This window comes from Neopelma chrysocephalum, unplaced genomic scaffold, assembly GCF_003984885.1.
Source record: "Neopelma chrysocephalum unplaced genomic scaffold, ASM398488v2 Primary Assembly neopelma1_25, whole genome shotgun sequence".
In the NCBI taxonomy this organism is placed as follows: Eukaryota; Metazoa; Chordata; class Aves; order Passeriformes; family Pipridae; genus Neopelma; species Neopelma chrysocephalum.
In genome coordinates this window covers 42,755,264-42,780,239 of record NW_020897694.1, presented here as the reverse complement: position 1 = coordinate 42,780,239, position 24,976 = coordinate 42,755,264, and the positions used below count along the sequence as shown (strand labels likewise).

At 39.0% G+C, this 24,976-nt stretch overlaps 1 protein-coding gene across 5 annotated transcripts in view; it reads left to right on the top strand.

The window, feature by feature from the left end:
- Window positions 1–24,976, top strand: part of MYO16 (myosin XVI) — a 360,734-nt gene that overhangs the window by 66,194 nt on the left and 269,564 nt on the right. For 2 of the 5 annotated variants that reach the window (XM_027675110.1, XM_027675109.1), the window contains exon 1: window positions 12,378–12,851. The exons of the other annotated variants lie outside the window; for them this stretch is intronic. In XM_027675110.1, coding sequence (XP_027530911.1) covers window positions 12,824–12,851 — 28 coding nt within the window. In that variant the 5' untranslated portion in view covers window positions 12,378–12,823. Of the gene's footprint in view, window positions 1–12,377; window positions 12,852–24,976 lie in introns of those variants that run through there. 5 annotated transcript variants of the gene reach the window in all.

Genomic DNA, 24,976 nt, shown 5'->3' with positions numbered 1-24,976 from the left:
CCTCTCTGTGCACAACAAACCTACTGTTTTAGCAAGTTACACAAGAGATTTTGTCCTCAGGTTTTGTTTAAAAGTTTCCATGTAATTTATGTGTATGAATATTTATAAAAGGGCCCAAAGAGATACAGTTAATTAACTGTAGAGGTGCTCATTTTTAGAAAAGTATGTTACTAACTTAACGCACTAATCAGCTGGAATATTCCACGAGTGCCCCTCTTGGTACACAGCCACACAGTGAGCAGCCAGAACAGCCAAGCGGAAGGGTTATATTCCTTACTAGGGAGGAGCTGCCTCCTTCTTTGGCTAGGAGGGATAGCAGGATTCAAATAAAAATACAACTCAAAGGCACCAAACTAGCAAAAGATTGTCCTCTTGAGTGAGGACATCAAGGTCAGGGATTCTGGAAGATATTTTTAAAAGACATTTTGGAAAATAAAGCTTGGACAAAAAAGTTTTTGACCAGAGTAGACACTGCTGCTGCTGCAGCTCCCCAGCTGTGGTACTGCTGTCCTGTCCAGCTCTGATCTCACAGAATCCCACAGAATCACAGAATATGCTGAGTGGGAAGGGCCCCACAGAGATCATCAAGTCCAACTCTTGACCCTGCACAGGACCATCCCCAGGAGTCACACCATGTGCCTGAGAGTGTTGTCAAAATACTTCTTGAACTCTGTCAGTGCTGTGACCACTTCCCTGGGGAGCCTGTTCCAGTGCCCAATCACCCTCTGGGTGAAGAACCTTTTCCTAATATCCAACCTAAACCTCCCCTGACACAACTTCAGGCTATTCCTTTGGGTCCTGTCACTGGTCACCACAGAGTAGAGATCAATGCCTGCTTCTACTTTTCCCCTCATGAGGAATTTGAGACTGCAATGAGGTCTCCCCTTAATCTCCTCCAGGCTGAACAGACCAAGTGACCTCAGCCACTCCTCATACACTTCCTTTCAAGGCCCTTCACCATCCTTGTTGACCTCTTTTGGAAGCTCTCTAAAAGCTTAGTATGTTTCTTATATTACAGTGCCCAAAACTGCACACAATACTCAAGGTGAAGCCGCACCAGTGCAAAGCAGAGCAGGACAATCCCCTCCCTTGACCGGCTGGCGATGCTTTGCCTGATCCCCCCCCCGGACATGGTTGCCCTCCTGGCTGCCAGAGCACTGCGGTGTGCCATCAACTTGCCATCGACCAGGACCACCAGGTCCCTTTCCATGGCACTGCTTTCTAGCATCTTGTTCCCCAGTCTGTATGTACATCCAGGATTGCTCCATCCCAGGTGCATAATCCGGCACTTTTCCTAATTGAACTTCATATGGTTGGTGATTGCAGAGTCCTCTAATTTGTTGAGGTCTCTCTGCAGGGCCTCCCTCCCTTTGAGAGAGTAAACAGCTCTTCCTAGTTTTGTGTCATCTACAAACTTGCTTAGTATCCCTTCCAGTCCAAGTCAATTATGAAGATGTTGAAGAGCACAGGGCCCAAGATGGAGCCCTGTGGACCCCACTAGTGACAGGTCACCAGTCTGATGTTAACCCCATTCACTATTACCCTCTTTGCTCAACCCATGAGCCAATTGCTCACCCACCACACTATGTGTTTATCCAGCTGTGTGCTGGAAATTTTGTCAAGAAGGATCCTGTGAGAGACAGTATGGAAAGCTTTACTGAAATGCAAAAAGGTTACATCAACTGTCTTCCCTTGATCAACTAGGTGGGTTGTCTTGTCATAAAAGGAAATCAGGTTTGATAAGCAGGACTTTCCTCTCATGAAGCTGTGCTGGCTGTGACCAGTGATTGCATTGTCTTTTAGGTGTATTTCAATACTGCCCAGAATAATCTTCTCCATAACTTTACCAGGCCTCTAGTTTCCAGGGTCCTCCTTCTTGTCCTTTTTGAAAATCTGGACAACGTTGGCCAGCTTCCAGTCATCTGGGGCCTCTCTGGATTCCCAAGGCTGCTCAAAAACTATTGAGAGGGGTTTTGAGATGACATCAGCCAACTCTGATGATTCTGGGATGAATCCTATCAGGCCCCCTAGCTTATTTCAGTTAGACACAGCTCTGCCTCTCGTTACCCTCCAAGGCTTTCCACAGTCACTCTGTCTTGCCTTCTGCTGTGTTCGAGCCTACCATTGCCCTATGAGGTACCTGGTAATGAGAATGATTACTCCTATGTCTTATAGCAAGATTCCCGTCAAACATCATTGTCAGGGACTGATCAGCTACAACCTGTGTGCAATCAGAGCCAAGGGCCTGCAGATCTCTGCTTTACCTCTTTGCCTGCCCTCGCTATGCTGCTGCTATGTTACAAGACCTTGTGGGTGGGCAGAGCCAAAACCTGAGGGCTGGTGTCTCTGACATTGCAATTCCAGGGCAGCTCTCCCAGACTGTGAGTCGCAGGATGGTGGTCAACTGGAGCTGGACTGATGGGTGTGCTCGTGAGAGCCCTACAGCTGTCAGCCAGCCTCTCACTCTTCTCTTGGTTTCTCTACCCTTGATATGTTTGGAGCAGCTGGTGGGGATGCAGACAGAACAGCTGCAGATTTGCCTTTCTCTTCCATCGTGACCTACTCAGGGCATACTTGCCAGTAGGACTGAAAGCTATGCACCTTGAGTGCCTTCTCACTCTCTTGCCTTCAGTTCTCTGATATTGCCATCCTCACCACAAAAATATTTATTTATAACATACAAAGTAGGTTATAGTTTCAAATATACAAAAAAAGGAAACAACAACAAAGAACAAGAGCAGCAAAAGAAAAATTAGCTATTGTTTGTTGCTAAAAAGTTGAAATCCAGAAAACTTCCTTCCTTCTCTGCAGCTGACTAGCAGCAGATTTTCTGAACTGCATTGTCAAGGGCACTGCTTTTTTTGCCTTACGTCTCAGATTGCATTCATGAGATTACACCAACTTTTAGCAGCTTTTTTTTTCTTTTTTTTTTTTTCAGGTCTGCAGGGGTAACAGTCACATTTATACCTCTCAAGAGTATATTAATGTCAGTTATCCAGGCTGTAGTTCCTTAACCCTCCTGAGATATGGTGTCCCTTTGGCACATCAGGAGCTGTCTTCTTTCCTCCATAGGTCTGTGATTAGTGGCTTAAATCAGTGAGGAATATTTACTCACCTGCCTTGTCACTCCCTGTCTCACTGTGAAATATCTGTATCTACTGAATTGTATTTTTTTAATCACCTTTTGAATAGGTGATCTCCTAAGTTAGTCTTTGAAGGACCCTTTTTGCTCACTCTTTGACCTGTACCAACTTTGAGGTATTCTAAATGTGATTATGCATTGGACTGAACCTCAGAAAACCATCTATAACTTGTCTCCTGCATTATGTATGGTATTCTAATCAAAAGGAGAAAAAAATCCAGAGACACAACAAAAAAATCCCACTATCTTTGGGCCTTTCCATCTTATTGTTTGCTTGTCTGTGTGCTAAGCCTTTATATCTGTTTTCATATGCTTAAAGTCCATTTCTGAAATTTGCTTCTGATGATTAAATGCATACTAATGTGAAACTATCCTTGGCAAACACTTTAAATGTGTGTTAGTTTCAGACACTATAATTATGTTCAGCAAATGCTAATATTTTTTAGCAGATGTAATGATTTTTCTCCTTAAAACATACAGAACTGAATTCAGTAAACCTATGTCAATGCAATGTTTGATTTACATAGATGGAAGATCTATAAAGACTGATAGTGAAAGGTGCTGATCCACTCTTGACTTCAACCTAAGTAATAAGGTTGGACCTAGATTTGGTTAAAAAAAAAATCCCACTAATTTCTCTAGACAAATTAACATTACCTAGTGCTATGTTGTCCTTTAATATGACAAAATTATGTTGGTAATGATAAAGAAAAGTGGTTTTGAAATGACAAAGATGTTGAGAAATGGATAAATGCAATAGTCTCCAATTAACACCAAATGTCATAGGAGCACTTGGAAGATGTTAAACCAATTAGTCTTGGTGGGCTGTGTGTAATTCCAAATTATTTTTTCCAAGATAGCACCTCATTTATGTGTTTTTCTAATAATATTAGGTCATTCACTTGAAAATGTTTAGGTTTACTCCCTTTGAAGGCAATGGCAGAACCCATACTGATTTTGAGGTTAAAATCTAAGAGTCGAAGACTTGTTTATAGTCAATGCCAACTTGTGTGGTTTTCTCTTCTAAGAATTTACAGCATCGAGGGGAAATCCATGGAGATTTCAACATAAGGTATTTTGGCTAAAGGGTGAAGAAGATAATTTCTCATGCAGTTCTCCCTCTGCCAGCATGGCAAAGTGATAAATGCTTCTTTTTTTTCTCAAGGAAAACTCCACTAAAAATGAAAGAAAAAAAAAAAGCCTTATAAATTGGTTGGAATGACGTGATGTACCCTGCTGGATAATTCTTCATTATAGACATGTTTTACCCCATTACACTTGTGCATTTCTTTTTGTTACTTTCTCAGGTGTCCCTTGCTGTTTGAAATAAAAGGTAATTAGCACTGTATTTCCATGAAAACAATATTAGAATAGTAACTATTTTTGTAGTAGAGTGTTTGATTAAAAGAGTAAGTTCATTTGAGAGCAAAGAAATTAATCCTCTGTTGTGAACAACCAGCTATTCGAGTAAGAAAATAAATGCATTATTCTGTAAGAATAGGTACCACAGGTTTTCAGATCTTTGGGGAATGAAATATAACATGAAGTACCATACTTCAAAATAGAAAAACTGGGTTCCAGCTATCAGAATTTTAACTGAATTTAGATCATGTGCAGATGGTTATTGGTGCTCTGGTGGTATGTGCAGTAACTGTACAAAGCTGCCATACTCTTTGCTTGTTCGCATGTAAATCAGCTGCTTGCTGACTTGAGGAGTTTTGCTTTTGTTTTTTATGTTCGTACAAAATATAGAAATCCGAATATTTCATTTATTTCTGTTTGAAGGAACTGATTATCAAGGCATCTTGTATCTACTGATTAATCCTCAGTGCTCCCCACACGATTCTCAGTCTGTGTTTCAGGAATCCTCCCCTTTTCTGTTCTTACTCACTGTCATCTCAGCTGTAACCTGTCCACTGCTCACATGAGAGAAGTTCTTTTCTACCATCTTTCTGACTGCCTTTGCTTATAACCTGCCTTACTAATTACCTTTTTCTGACCTCATATAATTTTATTAAAATTATATTGATTTACTGGTTTCTTACTGTTGCTCGGACATCGGTGCCTTTCATAGTTATCTGTTTCCTCGGTTCTTTATATGCTTTTCTCATTCCCCCTCTACTTTCCTAGCAGCTGCCTAATTCTTCTCAGCTCCTTATCTATTCTTTGCTAATTTGAGAACGAGATGTAATTCTATTATGTTCAAGCAGAGTGCAGTAAATTCTGCGTATCTCTCTTGTTCACTGAGTTTATTGACTTGTCCATGTCATATTCAAGCAATATCATGGTGTATGTGGTGGGTTGATCCAGGTGTAATTGATCCAGGTGTAATTACTATGCCAGGTACCCATCAACTCCCCTATCACTCCCCTCTGCAAATGGACAGAGGAGAGAAAATGTAACATAGGGTTCATGAGTTCAAATAAGGACTGGGAGAGATCAGTCACTGATTACCATCATGGACAAAACGCACTCGAAGTGGGGATATTAATTAAATTTATTACTAACAGAACCAGAGCAGGATAATGAGAAGTAAAATAAATCCTAAAAACACCTTCTCCCCACCTCTCCCTCCCTCCCAGGTTCTACCTCCTCCCCCTCAGTGGTGCAGGAGATGGGGAATCAAGGTTACGGTCAGTTGTTGTTTCTGCTGCTGCTCAGGGAGAGGATTCCTTCCCTGCTCCCTGTGGGGTCCCTCCCATGGGAGTCCTTCACTAACTTCTCCAGCGTAAGTCCATCCTGCAGGCAACAGTTCTTCACAAACTGCTGCTACGTGGGTCACTTCTCCATTGGGTGCAGTCCTTCAGGCACAGGCTGCTCCAGCATGAGTCACCCACAGGGCCACAGGTCCTACCAGGAAAACCTGCTCCAGTGTGGGCTCCTCTCTCCATGGGTCAGCAAGTCCCTGCCAGGACCGTGGTCCAGGTTGGGCCTCCCATGGGGTCATAGCTTCCTTCTTAAATATGTTATCAGAGAGACATTTACTGTCATTCCTGACTGGCTCGGCCTTGGCCAGTGGTGGGTCCATCCTGGACCTGGCTGACATTGGCTCTGCAGGATATGGGGGAAGCTTCTGACAGCTACCAAAACTTGGCCAGACAAACCCAATACAGTATCTTATATCATATAAAAAGTTCTTACATCATACCCTTTCATTTGATTATTGCGCTTGTCAACTCAGACTCTCACCTGGTCTTTGTGGTCAAAATGATGAATTCTTTAAACATTTATGCAGATAAAGGAAAAAAGAGAAAATAAATAAGTACATCCATTAGAGACTGGAGAGGGTGCAGAAACAGAGAAACCAAGCCCAACAGCTTGTTGCTACACTGTGCACATCTGGCAGCACAGTCAATTTAATAAAAGTGATGTGTAGTTTTCCATACCTTGCACACCTTCCCTCCCCAAGTCCCACTTATTCTCTGTGATTCATAAGAAAAGAGTGGGAATCAAGGATTGACTAACAAGTTGTGCTGATTTACCTGGAGTGCAGAAAGACTCTGAAAAAGAAGTGGTATTGTATTTAGCAACAGATAAAATGGACAATAGAAAGATCAGAAACTAAAATAGGTCTCAGATTGCCCTTTTTGCCTAAGTTTAGTCTTTGCTTTTCAGATTGTTTTATATATAATTGAATAGTATCCTATTTTGTTTACAGTGTCTATATTGAAACTGTAATGTGCATCATAATTGTCAGCATAATAATTGTCAGCTGTCTAATACTCATGTCAACAGAACTCTCCTCAGTATGCTGTAATGTCAGGAAGAAAAAAATTAAGGATACAGTGGAATGGGTCGTCAAATTTGCTGATTATCAGGAAGATAAAAGTACAATTTTCATGTTGAACTGAATTCTTCTAGTTGTCTGTTTTTTTCCTGAATATTATAAACTTTAAGAAAATGTATCTGATCATGTAATAACTCCTTACATGGAAATCCATGGATGTTTTTTCATTATTTTGTATCTGGTAGTTATGATGGCTGACACATTTTTCTACTTATCATTTTAACATGTTTTGGTAGTTTCTTTTCAGTCTTTTAAGGGGTTTACGTATATAAGTCTGCAGCTTCTCTCTGTAATATCTTTACATCAAATATAGTTAGAAATCTAATTTAAAAAAATATATACACAGATTGTAGTGAAGAAATTAATAACCCTAACTGTATATGAGACTATTGGGATTTCTTATTGTATTTGACCTTGATATTACTCTGTTCTAGGCTCTCCCACCCCAAGTGAGAGTTTCTTCATCCCATCCAGTTAAGAAACTGCTAGAGAGGTCTACACACAGCCTAAAAATGGTCATTTTGGGTGTGGGAGGAAGCAAGTAATATTTTCAAGTGGCACATAACTTCTACTGGTAATTTTGCAAACTTCATCAGTACTGGGTAGTAATATCCTGTGATTTTAACCTACTGTTTTCAGTCCATTAAAAAGTATGTACAGATTAGTCCTCCCATATACATTCAGTTACAATAGTATACAGAGAAGGAGAAAAAGGATTTTTTCAGTTTTCTCTTTCTGTAAGGGTTCGATCCAGTGGTAGAAAATGGGAGGAGGATTGCCAGCTTCCTGAAAAATCAAGGCATTTCAAGTGAAATGGGAAAGGAAGAAAGTGTGCAAAGCTTGGAGGAAGGGAAGAGAAAAGAAAAAGTCATCTGGTTCTCTAGAGGTCAGCCACACTCTGAGTGATTGATTGAGTGATTAGATTTGGTTTGTTGCTGCTGTCTCTGGAACAAACCTCACATCTATCTTACCAACAAATTCATCTGAAAATTTGTTTGGAAAAACTTCTATGTTTTGTTCTGCTGTGACTCATGTAGAGCAAATTAGTATAGAGTCCTTCTTGCTAAGTATCTGCATCTGCAATGGCTCATCCCTAGCTTCCTGATGAAGCATACAACTTCAGATGTTATCTGAAGAGTGGTTTGTTGGCAGCTGGATAGTATGGCCAAGGTTTGATTGCTAAGCAGTTTCATTTGTTGAAACATATGAGCAATGTCAAATGTTACTCTGTATTCAGCCTTTTTTTTCCTGCAGTCTAAAACCAGTAAGTAATGCACAATTGTAACATCTGAAGGAATATAAAAAGCTTTGTTGCACTGAATGAAAATGGCATAAACGGGGAGCATCTGTCATGTTTTAACCAGTAGTTATGGTGTTTTTCTTGTTATTCAAATTGCTTTCAGATAGTTCTGCATTTCTCTAACAAATCTTTCAGTTATATGTGAATTATAAAATACCAAGATGATAAAATTATTAGATGTTCAGTTGTTTGTGACACCAGAAGACACTGGAATAGTAACAAGATATTTACATGTCCTGAATGCAATAGTGTGTCAGTTCTTGACAGCAAAACCTTATTTTAAACTGTTTTTGTTTGCTGGGTTATTGTAGGATGCATTTCATAGGTGCTTTTCCCAAGTCAAGTTTTGAGCCTTGGAAATTGAGATGTGAAAGCAGTGTCTAGTCTGACATGGCAAACTGGAAATGTGTGTCCTAGTGATGGCTGACCAGTTCCAAGATTCTATTTTAAAAACTCTGTAGTGTCATTAAATGGTGAATTTGTACAAAGCATGAAATTGGCTGTTTATAGGGAGAATTGGCAAGGAATTTTTCCAGAAGGGCCAAATGTATTTTTTTTTCTGACCTTGTTTCTATTTTATCTCTATTTTTGCTATGCTGGACAAAATCAAATAAATTGTTTTATCACCAGGTTTAATGCCAGCTCAGTCTCTGTCCCCCAGTCCAAGAGCACTTTTGCCTCTTTGTACAGTTAAACACTGGCATAGTCTTTTTAGAACTAACTTTTTGGAACAGTGGGGTTGTAGTTGAAAACATGCCTATGTTACCTAATGTTCAGAGAAAGTAACTTCACAATGCGCTTAAAGCTTGTCTAGATATACTTCCATAGTTTACATTGTCAGATTTTAAATGTTGTTTACATCTTTTTTCTCTTCTGAATTCCGTTTTTATTGCTGGAGGTCAGTCAGGAGAAAATACCTAACATGACTAATACCTCTTTTTGTGAATAAACAAATTGTGTGATTTTTTTTTTTTTGTAAAATTACTGACAATTAAGTATTCCCTCCTAAGGAATCATCTCAGAAACCTAAGTTTTTCTTTTTCTTGTCACACCTGAAATCTTTGTTTGTGACATGGACAACAACCACCATGGATATTGTTGTTTCTTCTCTGTTCTTTCTCTACTCTCCAGCCTAGCAAAAGATTACAGTGAAAATAATGTGCCTTTCCAACAGGTGAACCAGATTTCACCTCCTTAAGTATTCTATTGTGACTTGCTTTTGCTTCATGTTTAGCTGCCACTTCTCAAGGTTCATTCTGTCTTTGCACTCGCAGTTGTCCATTGTTCTCATTTCTCTTCATTCTCCATTTTATGCTACTTGTTCTGCCAAGCGTTTTCATTCTACAATGTCTCTGGGACCTTTCCTCCCTCCTCATTTTTGTGCTGCTTTAATGTGCCCTTCAGCTTGTCAGAATTTCCTGCTGACAGCAATATACAGTGCTTTCGTTTCTTTTGCAAAACCCACTAATGATAATTGCCCATGTAATAAAACTAAATATTTTATATAATTAAAAAAAACAAGCAAAAGAAATGTGATATTCTAAAATGAAAGGCCTGTTGAGGTTGCCATCTGCCAAGGTGTCATCTCTTGAAACGTTTGTGCCTTTCTTCCATTCACCTAGAGGCTGTTATTCATACTTGAGCAGCCAACCACATATTTTTGGCACAGAAACTTCTGGAGAATGGCAGAGTGCACAGTGCCCTGCTGCAGGTGGGTACATGCTGCCCCATGGACTGGCATAGTCCAACGATACAACTGAAAGGCACAGTCGCAAGCTATGGTGTAGCATTGCAGACCGTCCCTTGTCAAACAGACCCACATCCTTCCCTGATTACATGGACTAGTGCATGTTAGGAGGGAAGAAATCAGGGATGTGTTAGCCATATAGGCAGCAGCCCTGATACCAGTTAGTCTGATGTAAATAGCAAGTCAAGAGCTTGCAGCATTCGGTAGTGTCCTGTACCTTAATACTCTCTGTAAAGGACTATTGAGTCATAGAACAGTTTGGGTTGAAAGGGACCTTTAGAGGTCATCTCATCCAACCCCCTTCTGCAGCGAGCAGGGTCACTAGATCAGGTTGCTCAGAGCCTTGTCCAGCCTGACCTTGAATGTTTCCAGGGATGGGAATCTCTCAAGGGCAGAGTAGAGGGAAAGAATCACCTCCCTCAGCCTGCTGGCCATGCTGCTGTTGATGCAGCCGAGAACACAGTTGGCTTTCTGGGCTGCGAGCACACACTGTATCAGACTGTACTGATACTGGGGGTTGCCCCAACCCAGGTGCAGGACCTTGCACTTAGGCTTCTTGAATTCTCTTATTCCTTGCAGGATGAAGGATGTAGTCTAACCTGTCACATCAATGCTACCAAGTTCCATCATCCTAAATTTTTACTATGGCAATTCAATAGATAAACACATATGTTACAATCTGAAATGAGACAGATCCAAATACTTTTTCTTCACATTTTGTTCAAGCCAAAATCAGAGATACTTCTTCTTCCATTTTCCTCTGTCTTCTGAAAAGCATTGTTTGTCCATTTCTCCCATTCTCTAGTGTTTACCGAGAGTCCTCCTGGTTTTAACCAGTGTGGTTGGTGAAAGTGTGATGTTATTAGACATGGCAGTCTGTCTGCCTGACAGTACCACCAGAGATGAACCTGTCAGGAGTGTCTCCACCAAAAAGTATTGCTCAAAGGGCTTTTTGTCAGATTACTTGACACTTGCTCATGAACTAGGACTAACATTGCCTCTTAAAACACTTTGTATGTTTATTTTATAAACCATATGGCCCAAACTAGCCTAGTGTTGTATAGGTGTGAAAGACAGTCTGGATAGATTTAATTACTTTGGACTTCTGAGCTTTACTGTAAAAAAGTTTCCATGGTAATGTAACTACTGTATTGTGTTTTATATAGTTTATCCCTATTTCCTTCTGGTCATTTCTTGATATTTTTTTCACTTTCTTTTGGAAAGCTGTGTTTTCAGGAAAAAAGTCCACACCTAAATAATTAGTTCTGCTAAAGAATTGCTGTGCATATTTTACCTAAAACCAGATGTGAAATATGTGGCTGTTAAAGCTGAGAGATTTCACCTAAGGGTTTTGCTAATGGATCACTGGAAGCCTGTGAATATATATCTTTCTGCTCTTGTGGGAACTTTGCAGAATAGTTAATAGAATCTGCATTAGTGATCCTCACTAATTAGTTAGACCCTTTTCCCTTTGTAGTCCCTTTAACACTTTGTAGCTGTTAAAAATGCTATGTATACAAAATAGTAGGTGAGAACCCTTTCAGATGAATAAAAGATTTAAATATGGCTGGGCTATCAGTTCCCCTTTACAACAGCTCTCACTCAATGAAGTGTTGACTGTGGTAAACGTGATGCATGATAAGCAAATGTAACTCTTTGCTGAGCACAGTTTTCTTAAATGATTTTTTGATTATATAAAAATATTTAACCGTAGTTCTGCTGTAGGTTTCTCACAGAAGTAGTAAGCAAATTCATGGGTGACTGTTCTTGGAAAAGTAATGCAGGAATTGTTCTCAGAAGATGCTGCAGTCTGGGTGTTTAAAATACAATGCAGGTCTGCCTTTTGTGTGCCCTTAATCTGAAACCGGGTAATGCGTCACTATACATTTTGTTATTCCGTAGTGTGGTAAATGATTGGTTGGACTTGTTCTTAGTGATGCATTTTCTTAGGCTTTTTGTCTTACAATAAGTGATTAAAATGTCATTAGACAACATGTGCATAATCATAATATAAACTATGCAGAGCTTGCAGTTTCTTTCTTCTGACATAAATATTCTATCTGTGAAAAAGATGCAATGTAATACAAAGAAATTATAAAACAGGAACACATCAAGGAGAATACACATGAGCATGTTTTTAGCTCAATGTAAATGAATCCATGCATGCATAAACCATGAGAGTCTGAAGATGGCTGTGAGCTCTATCCTGATTTTTACCTTATAACATACTGAAAAATGATCTTTGATGCTAAAAGATGGTTATTTTTGGCAACCTATATCAATTTCCTATTCACACAGCAACTGGTGGCAACTAAAAATAATCCTGCTTCAGAACTAGCTAAAAATCTGGTCACATTTGGCACATGAACAACATGCAGAAATAAAATTTAAGATCCCCTGTTCTGCTATTTCATTCGAGCCCACTCATCAAGCTTAGTTTGCTGCCATTTGAAAGCTATTGAAAAGCCATTAACTGGCAGGACTGTGAAAACCGCAGTGCAGCAGCACACCTCAGTGCTGGAAGAATGTGGCTGCATGTGCACACCAATTAAATCTTTCTATTCCAGGGATGTGGGATTAGGAGCGGTGTCAATCAATTGTGCTACAATAGCACGTGCAGCAGTCATGGTTCAAGACGCACAGAGGTTTATCGTAACTCCAGCAGCCGGGTGAGGATGACTTGGAAGCCTCTGCAAGATCCTGGAACAGAACCTACATTAAATAATGTATTCTGAGGTATACTGGATACCTGAGGAAGGGCTTTAAATAATGCATTTTCTGGGCATGACAGTTGTAGCAGAAGAGAATGCTGAAACCTGTAGCAAGACTACAGCCTGAGATGAAAGAATGTCTCATTACCATTTTATCAAATGCTGTAAGTAACAAAATGGTTAATTTGCTTTTAAAACTGTCTTTTTATTTTCCAAGGTGTGTCTTTTCAATGCATATGCAAAAAGTCAAAGGCAGATGCTGCATGATGTCAACGTAGTAGTGAGGAACGGGAGTTGTTACTTTGCATGTGAATATGCAGGCAGAGCCCAGTGATTCTTTTTCTCCTCTGTTCAGAGGCAACTTCATTGTGTGTGTGATAAAGCTCTCATTCTGAACTTCATAGTGATCAGCTTTTAAAACTTTTGTTTAAATTAATCACCAAAGAATATAGTATCCGGAAAGAAGAAATGCCATTCACAGCATTATGTTAAGGACGCCTTTAAGGACAGCCTTGGGCATGGCTCACACTTTGCAAGGGTATACAAATGAGAATAGCTTTATAATTTTGAGCCCAACTCATCATCTACTATAGATCAAATGCTTCTATCCCCTCTCTATCAGAATATTTAGCTATTTGGTGTGACAGACTTAAAAAAAATAGGAATGAACTTTTAACCTTGAATCATTCAAGCTGCCTCCTTAAAGACATCCTGAAATTGGGATCTATGCTAAATGTATTTATTCAATGCAGAACAAATTCCTGATAGCATTTTTTTTCAAGACTGCTTGTCTTCCTAGCTACGCATTTTTCAAGCTTTTAGGATTTGCCTTTTAAAGCATACATGGTCTGAGTGGAAATTGCTGAATTTACATCAGATAAATGAGTTATTGTTAAGGTACTTGTTTTAGACAGCCAGCAGTAGTTTGACAACCATGAATATTTTTTACTGAAGGACTTGGAAAACTTCAGACTTCTAGTGATTATGTCACAGTTTTTAAATGAAAAATAGCAGATTGCTGTAAAAGGTTTTCTCTCCAGATTGTGGTCTTTGACGACTTAAGTGTACCAAGGACATTTTTGAAACTATTTTTAAAACACCATGTTACAGTTAAGAAACGAGTAAAGTGGTTCTTTGCTGTTTAAATATGAAATTAAGATGCCCTGGAAGTATTTTAATAATTCAAGGAAAAATGATTTGTGTGGGTTTCTTCTTGTCTGTATTCAATGGGACTTGTATATGGACTGTTTTTAAAACTAGTGGGAGTTACAAGCCCAAATTCCCTGTTCATGCAGAGGAGCACAGATTAGTTTTACTGCAGCTTTAAAGGTGCATCCTAAGAATAAGTCTTTGAGCTTGTATTAAGACTTGATGAATGCAAATGAGGAATTTGCAACATAATAACTGTCTTGAAGATGTCAAAAAAGTATTGTTCAGTCTTTATTCACTTTAGAATTGCTTTCTTAAAGTGAAACTGTAGCAAACCTATATAGGCATGTGAGTGTCAATAGCATATTAAATAAGTAACTTTTCAGTGAAACCATAGGAAAGAGATGAGGATGACCATGAGGTGCTTCTATTAAAAGGTAGCAAATGACGACTATTTGGGATGTTTGTTGCATTGATTAGAAGGCAGAGATGAAGGACAAAAACACAGCAGAGGGAAAAGTGAATGTACAACATTAGTTTTGTGTATAATATTTGTTTCTTCTTTTTTAAATTTGGAATTTTGATTAGTTATTTCTCAGTAAATTGGGGTATTTTATTAGGTAGCTCTTTTCCTAAATAGTGTGCTTCAGAAGACATTGGGTGCTGGCTGGAGCCTGACAGGATGGCATTTTACTGCCTATGCTTCTCAGGGTTGGCAAAAGTGCTTCCATTTCCAACTGTAATTAGTGAAGGAGAAACACTTCCTCTGTGATGCTCCTCTGAGCATTATTATTTGACTTAACATGCCAATATGTTGCTGATATTTGTGCTTGGCAGACAGCTGGGATCAAAGATGGGCCAGGGCTGCATGCACGTTGGCAAAATCAGCAATGTTCTGAGATGTGCTGAGAACAACTAAATCTCACAGTGGTTGGGACATGACTCTTCACACCACACTTTGCTTTTAATCCATTTCATCAATGGTTTCTGTATCAGAAGGAAAAGACACTGGACCAGAGGAAGTGTGGTCGCAAAGTACTGTCTGTTGGTCTGCTTTGGGGAGAAGAGAAATAGGTAAAAGACACAAATTAATGGCGCCTTAAAAGTAGTGTTTTATGAACTGTAATGCTATGTGCCTGGCTTTTGCATGTATTTGCTTTTTTTTTTTTTAATCTCTGCAGGAATTATGTGTGGAGATCTGAGCTGAGAAGGGCTATTCTCCTATGGTTTTAGTACCATTTTACTAATAGTGTCTAATTCATTCAGTGCATTGCTCCCATTGGAAGGCTGTGAAAATGACCTATACTTCACCATGTAAGTCACCATCTTGTCATAGGATCTTTCAGGCTGGAAAGATCCAACCTTGAAGGTCTCCAGTCCACCATAGAATCATTAACATTGGAAAAGACCTCTAAGATCATCGAGTTCAACCATTAACCTACCAATGCCAGATCCACCACTAAACCATGTCCTTAAGCACTGTATCCACATGGTTTTTTTGAACAGTTCCAGGGACTGTGATTCCACCACTTCCCTGGGTAGCCTGCCTTCCAATGCTGATCACCCTTTCAGTGAAGCAATTTTTTCCTGATGTCCAATCTAAACCTCCTCTGGCATGACTTCAGGCCATTTCTTCTTGTCCTATGACTTGTTACCTGTGAGGAGAGACCAACACCCACCTCCTTTCAGGTAGTTGTAGAGAGCAGTAAAGACTCCCCTGAGCCTCCTTTTCTCCAGACTAAACAACCCCAGCTCCTTCAGCCACTCCTCATCAGACTTGTGCTCAAGACCCTTTCCCAGCTCCATTGCCTTTCTCTGGATATGCCCTCCCACTCTAAGCAGGGGTAGCTGCGTGGTCAAACCAGATTTTCTGGGACCATGCCCAGTGAAGTCTTTCATCCCAGTAATACTCTGAAATTATGCCTGCTACAGCAGTCATGTTGTCTTTAGCTGACACCTGCAGCATTAACACACAAGCTGTATGTGTCTGCCTGTTTGAGCAGCTCATGTTGTCACTACTTGTGCCCATCTCCTTTTTGCAGCCAAGTATCGCTACTGCTCTGAGCTGTCCCTGTCTGTGCTAGTGGCTTCTCCTTGGCAATCTGTGAGCATGAGCCATTTAAAAGAGAGAATGGTGGTGCATAGGAGAGTGTCACATCTGCCAGCTGCTGGATACCATTTTATCCCAATGATTTGTGTGACAGACTGTACAAATGAATGTAATTTTGCAAATTAGGCAGCACCTTGATGCTATCTTCTCTCCTTCTGTATCTAGTTATGACATAAATATCAGCATTTACATGTTATGGCATTGAGTTTCCACCTGTGCTCTGGACATCCTCTGAGGAATCTGCAAAGGGAACTAAGAACAACAATACTTTACTAAGGAGGCTTAAGTTCATTACTCAAGGGTCTGATTTCTACTGCAAATGCTATAAAGGTGCATAAATGCAAACATAATTAAAACCTTGCTATAAGGAGTTATAGTCACACCAGCTGGAAGTCTGAGCCAAGTGAATTTATCCAAATATTAAGATCATCAAGTCTGAACATCTATTCTTTCTGGTTTATCTCTGCTTCCATTTCCTTTATTTCTTTTGTATGAGTTATGAAACACTGCATTGTGCTCTGTTACAGAGCAATGATTACAGAGATTTGGGATTGAAATACTAATTAGGTAAATTTTATTTAGGATTTGAACCAAGATATAAAATAAATAGAATTATTCTCTTCAACATCTAGCCCTTATTACCTTCAGCATCTGCTACCTGGCAAGGATTGTCCATGAAGAACATTAATTAAGAGTAGAAGAACATAAAGTCATAGAATGCTTTGAGTTGGAAGGCAGCTGAAAGATCATCTAGCTCCAACCCCTCTGCCATGGACAGGTACACCTTCCACTTGACCAGGTTGCTCCAAGTCCCGTCCAACCTGGCCTTGAACACTTCCAGGGACAGGGCACCCACAGCTTCTCTGGGCAACCTGTTGCAGTGCCTCACCACCCTCACATTAAAGAATTTCTTCCTGATACCTAATCTAAACCTGCCCTCTATCAGCCTACAGCCATTCCCCCCTGTCCTATCACAACATGCCCCTGTAAAAAGTTTCTCTTCAGCTCTCTTAGTTATTGGAAGGCCACAGTAAGGTCAACCCTTCTCTTCTCCAGGCTAAACAACCCCAGCTCTCTCAGCTTGTCTTCATAGGAGAGGTGCTCCTGCCCTGTAATGATCTTTGTGGCCCTTCTCTGGACTTGCTCTTACAGGTCTATGTTCTTGTATATTAGAGGCCACAGAGCTGGATGCAGCACTCCATGTGGCATCTCACCAGAGTGGAGAATCACCTCCCTCGACCTGCTGGCCCCGCTTGTTTTGATACAACCCAGGATATGATTGGCTTTCTGGGCTGCAAGTGCACATTGTTGGGTCATGTCCAGCCTCTTATCCACCAGCATGCCCAAGTCCTTCTTGGCAGACATGCTCTCAAACCACTCAGCCCCCAGCCTGCATTGATGCTGGGAGTTGTCCCGAGCCAGGTGCAGCACCTTGAACTTGGCCTTGTTAAACCTCATGAGGTTCCCATAGGCCTACTTTTCAAGCTGGACTGAAAGATGCACTGAAAGGTTTGGCCTTTAAATTTCGCTGTATCCTCTTTGGATATCTTGTCATCTCAACTATTCCTTTTTTTTCTGCCTCCTAATCATAGTACTTAACAAGTCCATATACTACAGCAGTCTTTCCTTACATGACAAAAACATTGTCTTGACTTTAGTCTGCAGTGACAGAGACCTTAGTCATATGCTTTGTCTTGAAAGGCAGAAGCCAGCAGTAACATACTTACAGATGTCATCTTGTGTTTTTTTCACACTAAATTCAAGACTTTATAACAAAATTGCTCACATATTTATGAATGAGAGTAAATTCTGCGGATTATTTTTATGATTTCCATTTTGTTTAATTTTACCCCTCTTTTCTGTAGCTTACTGTTTCAACACATTTTCTGTTTCAATAAAATTATTAACTAGTAGAACTCTCAACATAGTTGGATGAGAGTTTCACCCATGGTGGTGCCTGTTCCTCTTCATCAGGGTTATGGGACAGAATGTATTGGCACATTCTCGTATACTTTGGCGGAAATATGTATGTCGTTCTAAACACTCATTCAGCACTTTAAGTTCAGTCTCTGTGCTTTTCCCAAGGGATTCAACCAGAGTCTTCTGAGGCTCCAAACATGTGCCACAGCAGTAGCTCTACCTGAACCTTATGCAACTTAGAAAGGATTGGGGAAAGATGTGATATGATACATTAGTTTCAGTTTTCAGCAGATAGAGACTTGAACTTGATTCTCCCATGGATGAAGAAGTAATACTGTGGGTGAAACGTGATACCTTCGTGTCAGCTTTCTTGATGTAGACAGTAAGGCCTATGAAAATTTCATCCATATTTCAGTAGAGTGGGTTATTGTAGTTTAGACTGAATAAGAAGAGAAGAGGAACCTGAAAAGAAAGTTGGAGACCTGTAGTTGGTCTGTGACACAGGAATCCTTCACCTCTCTGGAAGCATGTACAGAATGTGTGATGACCCAAGTAATGGTAACATGTAGATATTCTGTCACACTGGATGGTTAGTGACATGAGTGAACTAGCAAAGTTCTTTGAAGTTCTCTCCTTCCTGTGAACAAGATTTCTTCTATTCCAGGGTTGGTCAGGAGGTGTTATTAATTTATTTAGTGTATATTCTGATATTCCAGAAAATTCTCATGTCCTCTTGGACATGTCCTCTGCCTCCAATGAAGAACCCAAGGGACAAAATAGTAACAATTGTGCAGGTGGTGGGAAGGAGAACTATAAACAGAAGGAGGATGTGTGTGCCAGTCTTTATTCAACATATATCCCATTTGTTTAGGTTGATAGTTCATGCTGGTGTCTGCTAACTCTGAAAATACACAAAGCAATTCTGAGGGGATAAAGAGATTTTGATGAAAGATATTTGTTTGAGAAGCTTACACTGTAAAAATTCATAAATGAATGCAAAGACAATACACAGTATTTCTTACTCCATTTTGACAGACTGAATTTGCATCTGATATATCAGTGATAGACAGTGCAGACCCTTTTTTAAAAAACTTGGTCAGTATGATAATTCAGATGTCATGAAGGATATCTAAAAAATTAGGTTTTTCATTATGCAGTCAAGAACAAACGGGCTTTATCTTACTAACCTTGATACAAATAGAGCCACAATTAGGATATTTTTACTTTTGTAAAAATATTTTTACTGTTTGTGTCTCTATCTTTCTCACTGTCACCACAGGATAGGTGCAGGACAAAGGAAAATAGGAAATTATTTACCACCTATGAATGCTAGTACATCTGTACCAGCTGATGATCCTAGATGCATTTATTTACTTTTATTCTCCAGTTGCTGAGTTCATGTGACAATGAGAGAAACTCAACATTATGTTTTAATTTTAACTAATTTTCTACCTCATCTAAATTTAAAAAGTTAAAGATCATGACACTGGATGCTAGGAAAGAGGTAAAAATATCTGTATTTAGACACAGGAAGTGATACTTAGAAAAATGTTGTCAATAACCAAATTATCTTGGCAATTACGATGTAGTACTGGTGATCTAATAATTTGCCAAGTGTGCCTCCAAGTAAATAAAACTTTCCTCAGAGTAACAACTGACAACTTTCCTAACAATGGCAACTACTTAGAATAGCATTTGGAAATTATATTACAATGAAGATTTATATTGCATTGGTTTTTTGAAAAATACACTTTGAAATAACAAGAGTAGCAATATTAACCTAGACAATTGAAAGCTATAACATTTCCAACTTTGTATTCAACTAAAAATAGGTTCTAGTTATAATATTTTAGTGGAAATCACAGTCATCCACCAAATATTTATATGTCATCATTTTGTTTCTCACTGTAAAAAAAATCTGTCATGGGAGGAAAGTTTCAGCAATTTCTGTGGAAAACTTTGCTGTGAACTTGTAAGGAAATTTTAAAGAAATCTTTGATAATTTTGGTATTTGGAATGCTTTTTTCTTCTAATGTACTAATTCTGCCAACAGCAAAAAAGTCTAGCCACCCTGAAAATCAGATGAAATAAGATTGTAAAGGTCAAAGTACCATATTTTCTCACCATATTGGTACAGTATGTGTGAAACTTCAAATTCTTATATTACATTTTTTGAGAAGATTGCTGCAAGAAGGGAGAGCAGAAAAAAAAGCAAAGCAACACCCCCCCAACCCTCTCTTTTTCTCTTATGAGATTGTAGCAATATAGCCAGTTTTCCTCACAAAGTTTGTGAAAATTTTGAGACTAGAAAACATATTTTCAATTGTGAAGTAGCTCCAAATAGTCACAATTATTTTTCTTTCTTGTTTCATACAAATTAATATATGGCATCGTGGTAAGTTTGGACAGTTGCTAAGTTGCAAAACCAAACCGGAAAATATTTGCAATAATTCAATTAACACCTGCCTCAAAATTGCCACAGTATAAGTGTGGTTATTTTAAAGCAAGTAAAATTTGAACTAATACTAATTCGTTCTTAAACAAGTGGAAATAATTAAGTCAACAGAAGTTTAGTTTGATTTGGAGCAAATAAAGAGCTGTCCTAAAAAGTTTTTTAATGGATCATAAAGGATCACCACCAATTAAAAAAAAAATTATGTTCAACTGTTTATTAGAAGGTGTATTTTGCATTTGTTTGCTTTCAAGCAAATGCTTTCAGTGCAAACAATAGCAAAATAAGACTTGCTTGAAGAAACCCTCAAGTTCTATTATTTTGACTAGTGCACATACCCTCCGCTAACAGATGATATGGATCAGTCTGTTGTCACTTGCAGAAACACAAATGCAAGTAGTATCACCAAAACTGTTTTCCTTGCCAGTGCCATTCTTGTATGCTGAAGAAAACTGTCCCTGACAACTTCCCCCATTTGTAGGGTGATTCAGAGAGCTGGGATGTAGTCAATTTTAAACCCCTTTTTGGCCAGTAGGAATGGGACCTGGCAAGGTGTGTGGGCAGGAGGGCACAACACAGAAGTAGAAGAGCACTTGGTCATTTATTACTAGCTTTTTACCCATCTAGAATACAGGCGTTCATGTAGGGTTTCCACTTGGAAACTTCACTCTCTTTTACTTCATAGTTGATTTTAAAACAAAAAATGTTATTCTTCGGAAAAAGGAAAAGGTGGAGTCATATCTTTGGTTGTACATCCTATTACAAATGTCTCTCTATGCAGTGTGACATTTCAGAAGAGATTGAAGCAGTATTCAGAGCACGTTGACAGGAATAGATCTGGGCTATACCACCTCAGGTTGGTGGACTCCTACTGTGGTCCCATTTGGTGCAAATCTTGTTATGAAGTGTGACATATAAAATATATATGGGACCTTGTAAAAACATCTACAGAAAATGGAGCAATATATTAAGGTCATATTTTGAAGGTTAATCAATGTCTTTCAAATGTGATCTCTTTACTATAAAAGCTATCAAATCTTTCTCCTGTAAAAGTTTTGTAAATGTTGACATCTAAGCTGATGATAAGGAAGAAGGGAGGCAGGCATGTAGAAATTTTCTCTTTTATCTATCTTTGTGGGAAGAGTAGCATTGTTGTTTTCAATTGTTATTATTATTGCAGAAGGCTCTAAGAAAATAGGTGAAAACAATGTATCACTTACTGAACAATCATTTTTATGAAATGAGAGACATTTTACATTCAGAGTGCACATTAATCTAATAGCTTTTTTCTAAGGTGCTTTCCTTTGGACACAATTATTTGCTTTTGTTAGCTGCAGTACTAAAGAAGTGATATGGGTAAGTCATATAGACAGTTGTGAAAAATGAAGTTCTTAAGGCAAACTGTCTTAATTCCTCTTAATCACCAATGAATATGTAGATTTATTGTGTCTTAGAGTGACACTTTTTTGTCTTGTAAACAGTAACGTTGGAGCTGCCATAACAATTTTTCTTTGATTTCTATTTCAGTTTCTTCAATAGCTGTGAAGCATTATTTATATTTGTCCAGTTACTTCCTAAGTAAAGGAGTTTGAAGATTTGTGTAGATTAGAGTCCATCCTTTGACTCTATGCTCTTTTTCAGTTGGTCAAATGAGCTGAAGCTGTTCACTTGTTTCTTCTTCTACTCTCTTCTTCTTTCTTCTTCTTTCTTCTTCTTCTTCTCCTCCTTCTTGTCCTCCTTCTTGTCTTCCTTCTCCTTCTCCTTCTCCATCTTCCTCCTCTATATTTCCCCATTTTAATTTAACCCAGAAATGACATTACTATGCATGTTAACAATCAAGTGTGACTATGCTTATCTTTGCTTCTTTTTCTTAATACGTACGTGTCATATAGCTCTGCTGTAGTATTATGTGACCACGAGTATAATGGTAGATGGTAGGTGTGGAAGGTGACCTTACAGACTATTGTAAACTCTGTTGTCAGGATGGCTGCTATCTGCTTTCATTTTCATTTATCCATGAGAATCCAGCTCAGACTAGCAACCATAGCCATAGCCCAGACTTACCTGGGACATACCCAATAACTACCCTCCCAGTGCAAGGGAGAGAAGCCTTTCAGATGCCAGTGGTGTAGCTCTACATACCAGAAATTCTCATGCATTGCTTCTCCACTTTACTGACAGGTTCTCTTTACAGGGCTATTTGGAGGTGTCAGGGCTGAGTGAGTGAGCTGATCTGAATGCCAGAAACCTTGAGCTGCAGTGCCCACATTGGTGCTTTGTGTGACTGTCCACCCAGTACACCAAACAAGGAATCTTGTGGTCTTACCTGTTAATTTCATCCATGCACGCTATTTTTATCTTGGTACTCTGCCTAAGTCTGCACTATATTAAATTAATTTTATTATTCCAAATTCCCTTCATTTTTATGCTATATAATCTTTCTTTTTCCCTTTCACTCTGTAAGTTTCTGTTAACTTTTCTCTCTCCTTAGTCACTGCTTAGCTAAGCTATGCATATTTAATTCTTTTCATCTTTCCTCATAAATCAGTCCCTCAGGCCCCAGAACCATTTGTGGTAGTTTCTTTTGAACTGCTCCAATTTGAGTGTCTAGAATTGAATACAATATTCTAGATAAGTTGCCTTTCTGCAGAAAGGACGAGAGCCTGTTTCCAATCGTCTTGCTATTTAAAAACTGAGGCGGCAGTCCCTTGATGTACACTGAACAGTGACCAAAGGCCTACATATTAGGTCAGCTGCAAAATTTTTGTTAGCTGCAGTGTGCTGTAAACTACTTTTCCATCTGCTTTTACTTTACAGTAATCTCTGTAAATTATTAGAGTGTGTGTAGAACCACAGTTCACTTGGCATAGGATTTCCTTTCCTATGTGCTTGCCAGTCCTTATGGTTAGGCCTATGAACCAGTGTTTCCCTTGTGGCTTTGAACTCTCTATGATGTATGATACTCAATATCGTCTTTGTCTTGATTCACATATATTTATTTCTTTTACTGAATTTTATTCATTCAGGCTTTTTCAAATTTTAAAAAACTTGTTTTTCTTCTGTGTTTTCTGTAATTCTCATATGCTGTATGCCTCTTGATCCCTGGCATATTTGCAACCTAACTAGTGATATCTGAGAATATCTGTGATGAAAGAATTTTCCCAGATTTTGAAACAATCTGATTTTTTGTTTCTTTATTCAAGCAGTAAAACAGTTGGTTGTCGCTGCTGCTGTTTAACTTTCTCAGTACCTGTGGGGTGTTTCAACTGTAGTTCTGACTACTTCTCACTGTGCACCTATGTGTTAAATCACTCTTCCAAGTTGCAGATTTACAAGTATTAGCAACAGTCATAGTGTTTTTCATCACTTATTGTGATTAGTGTCTGTGTAACAAGCCCTTTATATTATACTGTGATGACAGAAAGAATTTTCCAGTGCATCTATTCCCAGGTGCACATCCTCCCCTCCTCTCTGCCCTCTATCTGAAAGTGTGGACTTTACATCTCCATTTACTGCACTGTAAGGAAATGACCATTATTTTCAAAGCTTAGTTGCAACTTCATAAGTTTTGTATTGCAGCCAAACAAAGACAGCTAGGTCTGTGCAAGGACTAGAAGAAGCTATTTTTTTCTAGAGGACTTCTCTGGGATATTCTGTGAGAAGAGATGAATGGGTTAATGCATTTTACTCATATCTGAGAGTGTGCAGTCTTTTCAGTTGGAAACTCTCAGTGCTCCAGAGCAGACAATGGTGTTTTAGTTTGTTTCACAAAAGGTTCTGATGTTTGCAGGAGGAAGTACTTGAAGTATGCTGTGGTTTGTGGGAATCCAGACTGCACCTTTGTCTCATCGTCCAAGGGAGTATAGGGAGTATAGAAGGATGACGGCAGTAGAGAGGATATTGAGATAGCAGCTTTACCAAAATAAACAGTGTTCATTTTGCTTGCATTCATGTAGTTTCTGGATGTGGTCCACAGATGAGGACTGCTGCTCTGGGATATACAGACTTCCTCACAAACCATTCAGACTTTTGAGTTCCCTGTGCTTCAAGACAGGCAAAAGAAAATAATAATGATTATTTTTATTTCTAAAAAATGGAAACAACCACTTATGCACGTATTTGAAACCTGTGTTTTATCACACCAAAGGTCAATGCACAGGCAAACAGTTTGGCTACATTTGTTGAATAAGCTGGCACACAGTTAATGAATTTTACTTAGAACATAAAATATCTGTGTGTTACAAACTGCTACATAGCACAAATCACAAATGACAGGATAGAGCCCTCTGTTATATTTAATTAGATATTATTCAGGCTCTCTTCTATCACTACAATGGCAAGATCCCAAAGTGGTTGATTCTTTGATTTAAATATAATAAATTTTTATAGAATCCACTATAACTTCACTGAATTGCTGATAGATAGGTAGCAGAGTCTATTAGAAAGCATGTAGAGTTGATTAATAGTCTGATAAGTAACTTTTACTTGGTATCAAGCTGGAAATTGATTGCAGATCCTGCTTACCAGTCTAGTCACATCAAAAGGCTCTTGAAGAGCATCACACAGGAGTAGAGTTTTATAAGAGGATGGTTGCTCAAATATGCTCAGGATTGCTCTACACTAGACAGAACTGGGTATTAAGCAGAAATTGAGGAAGC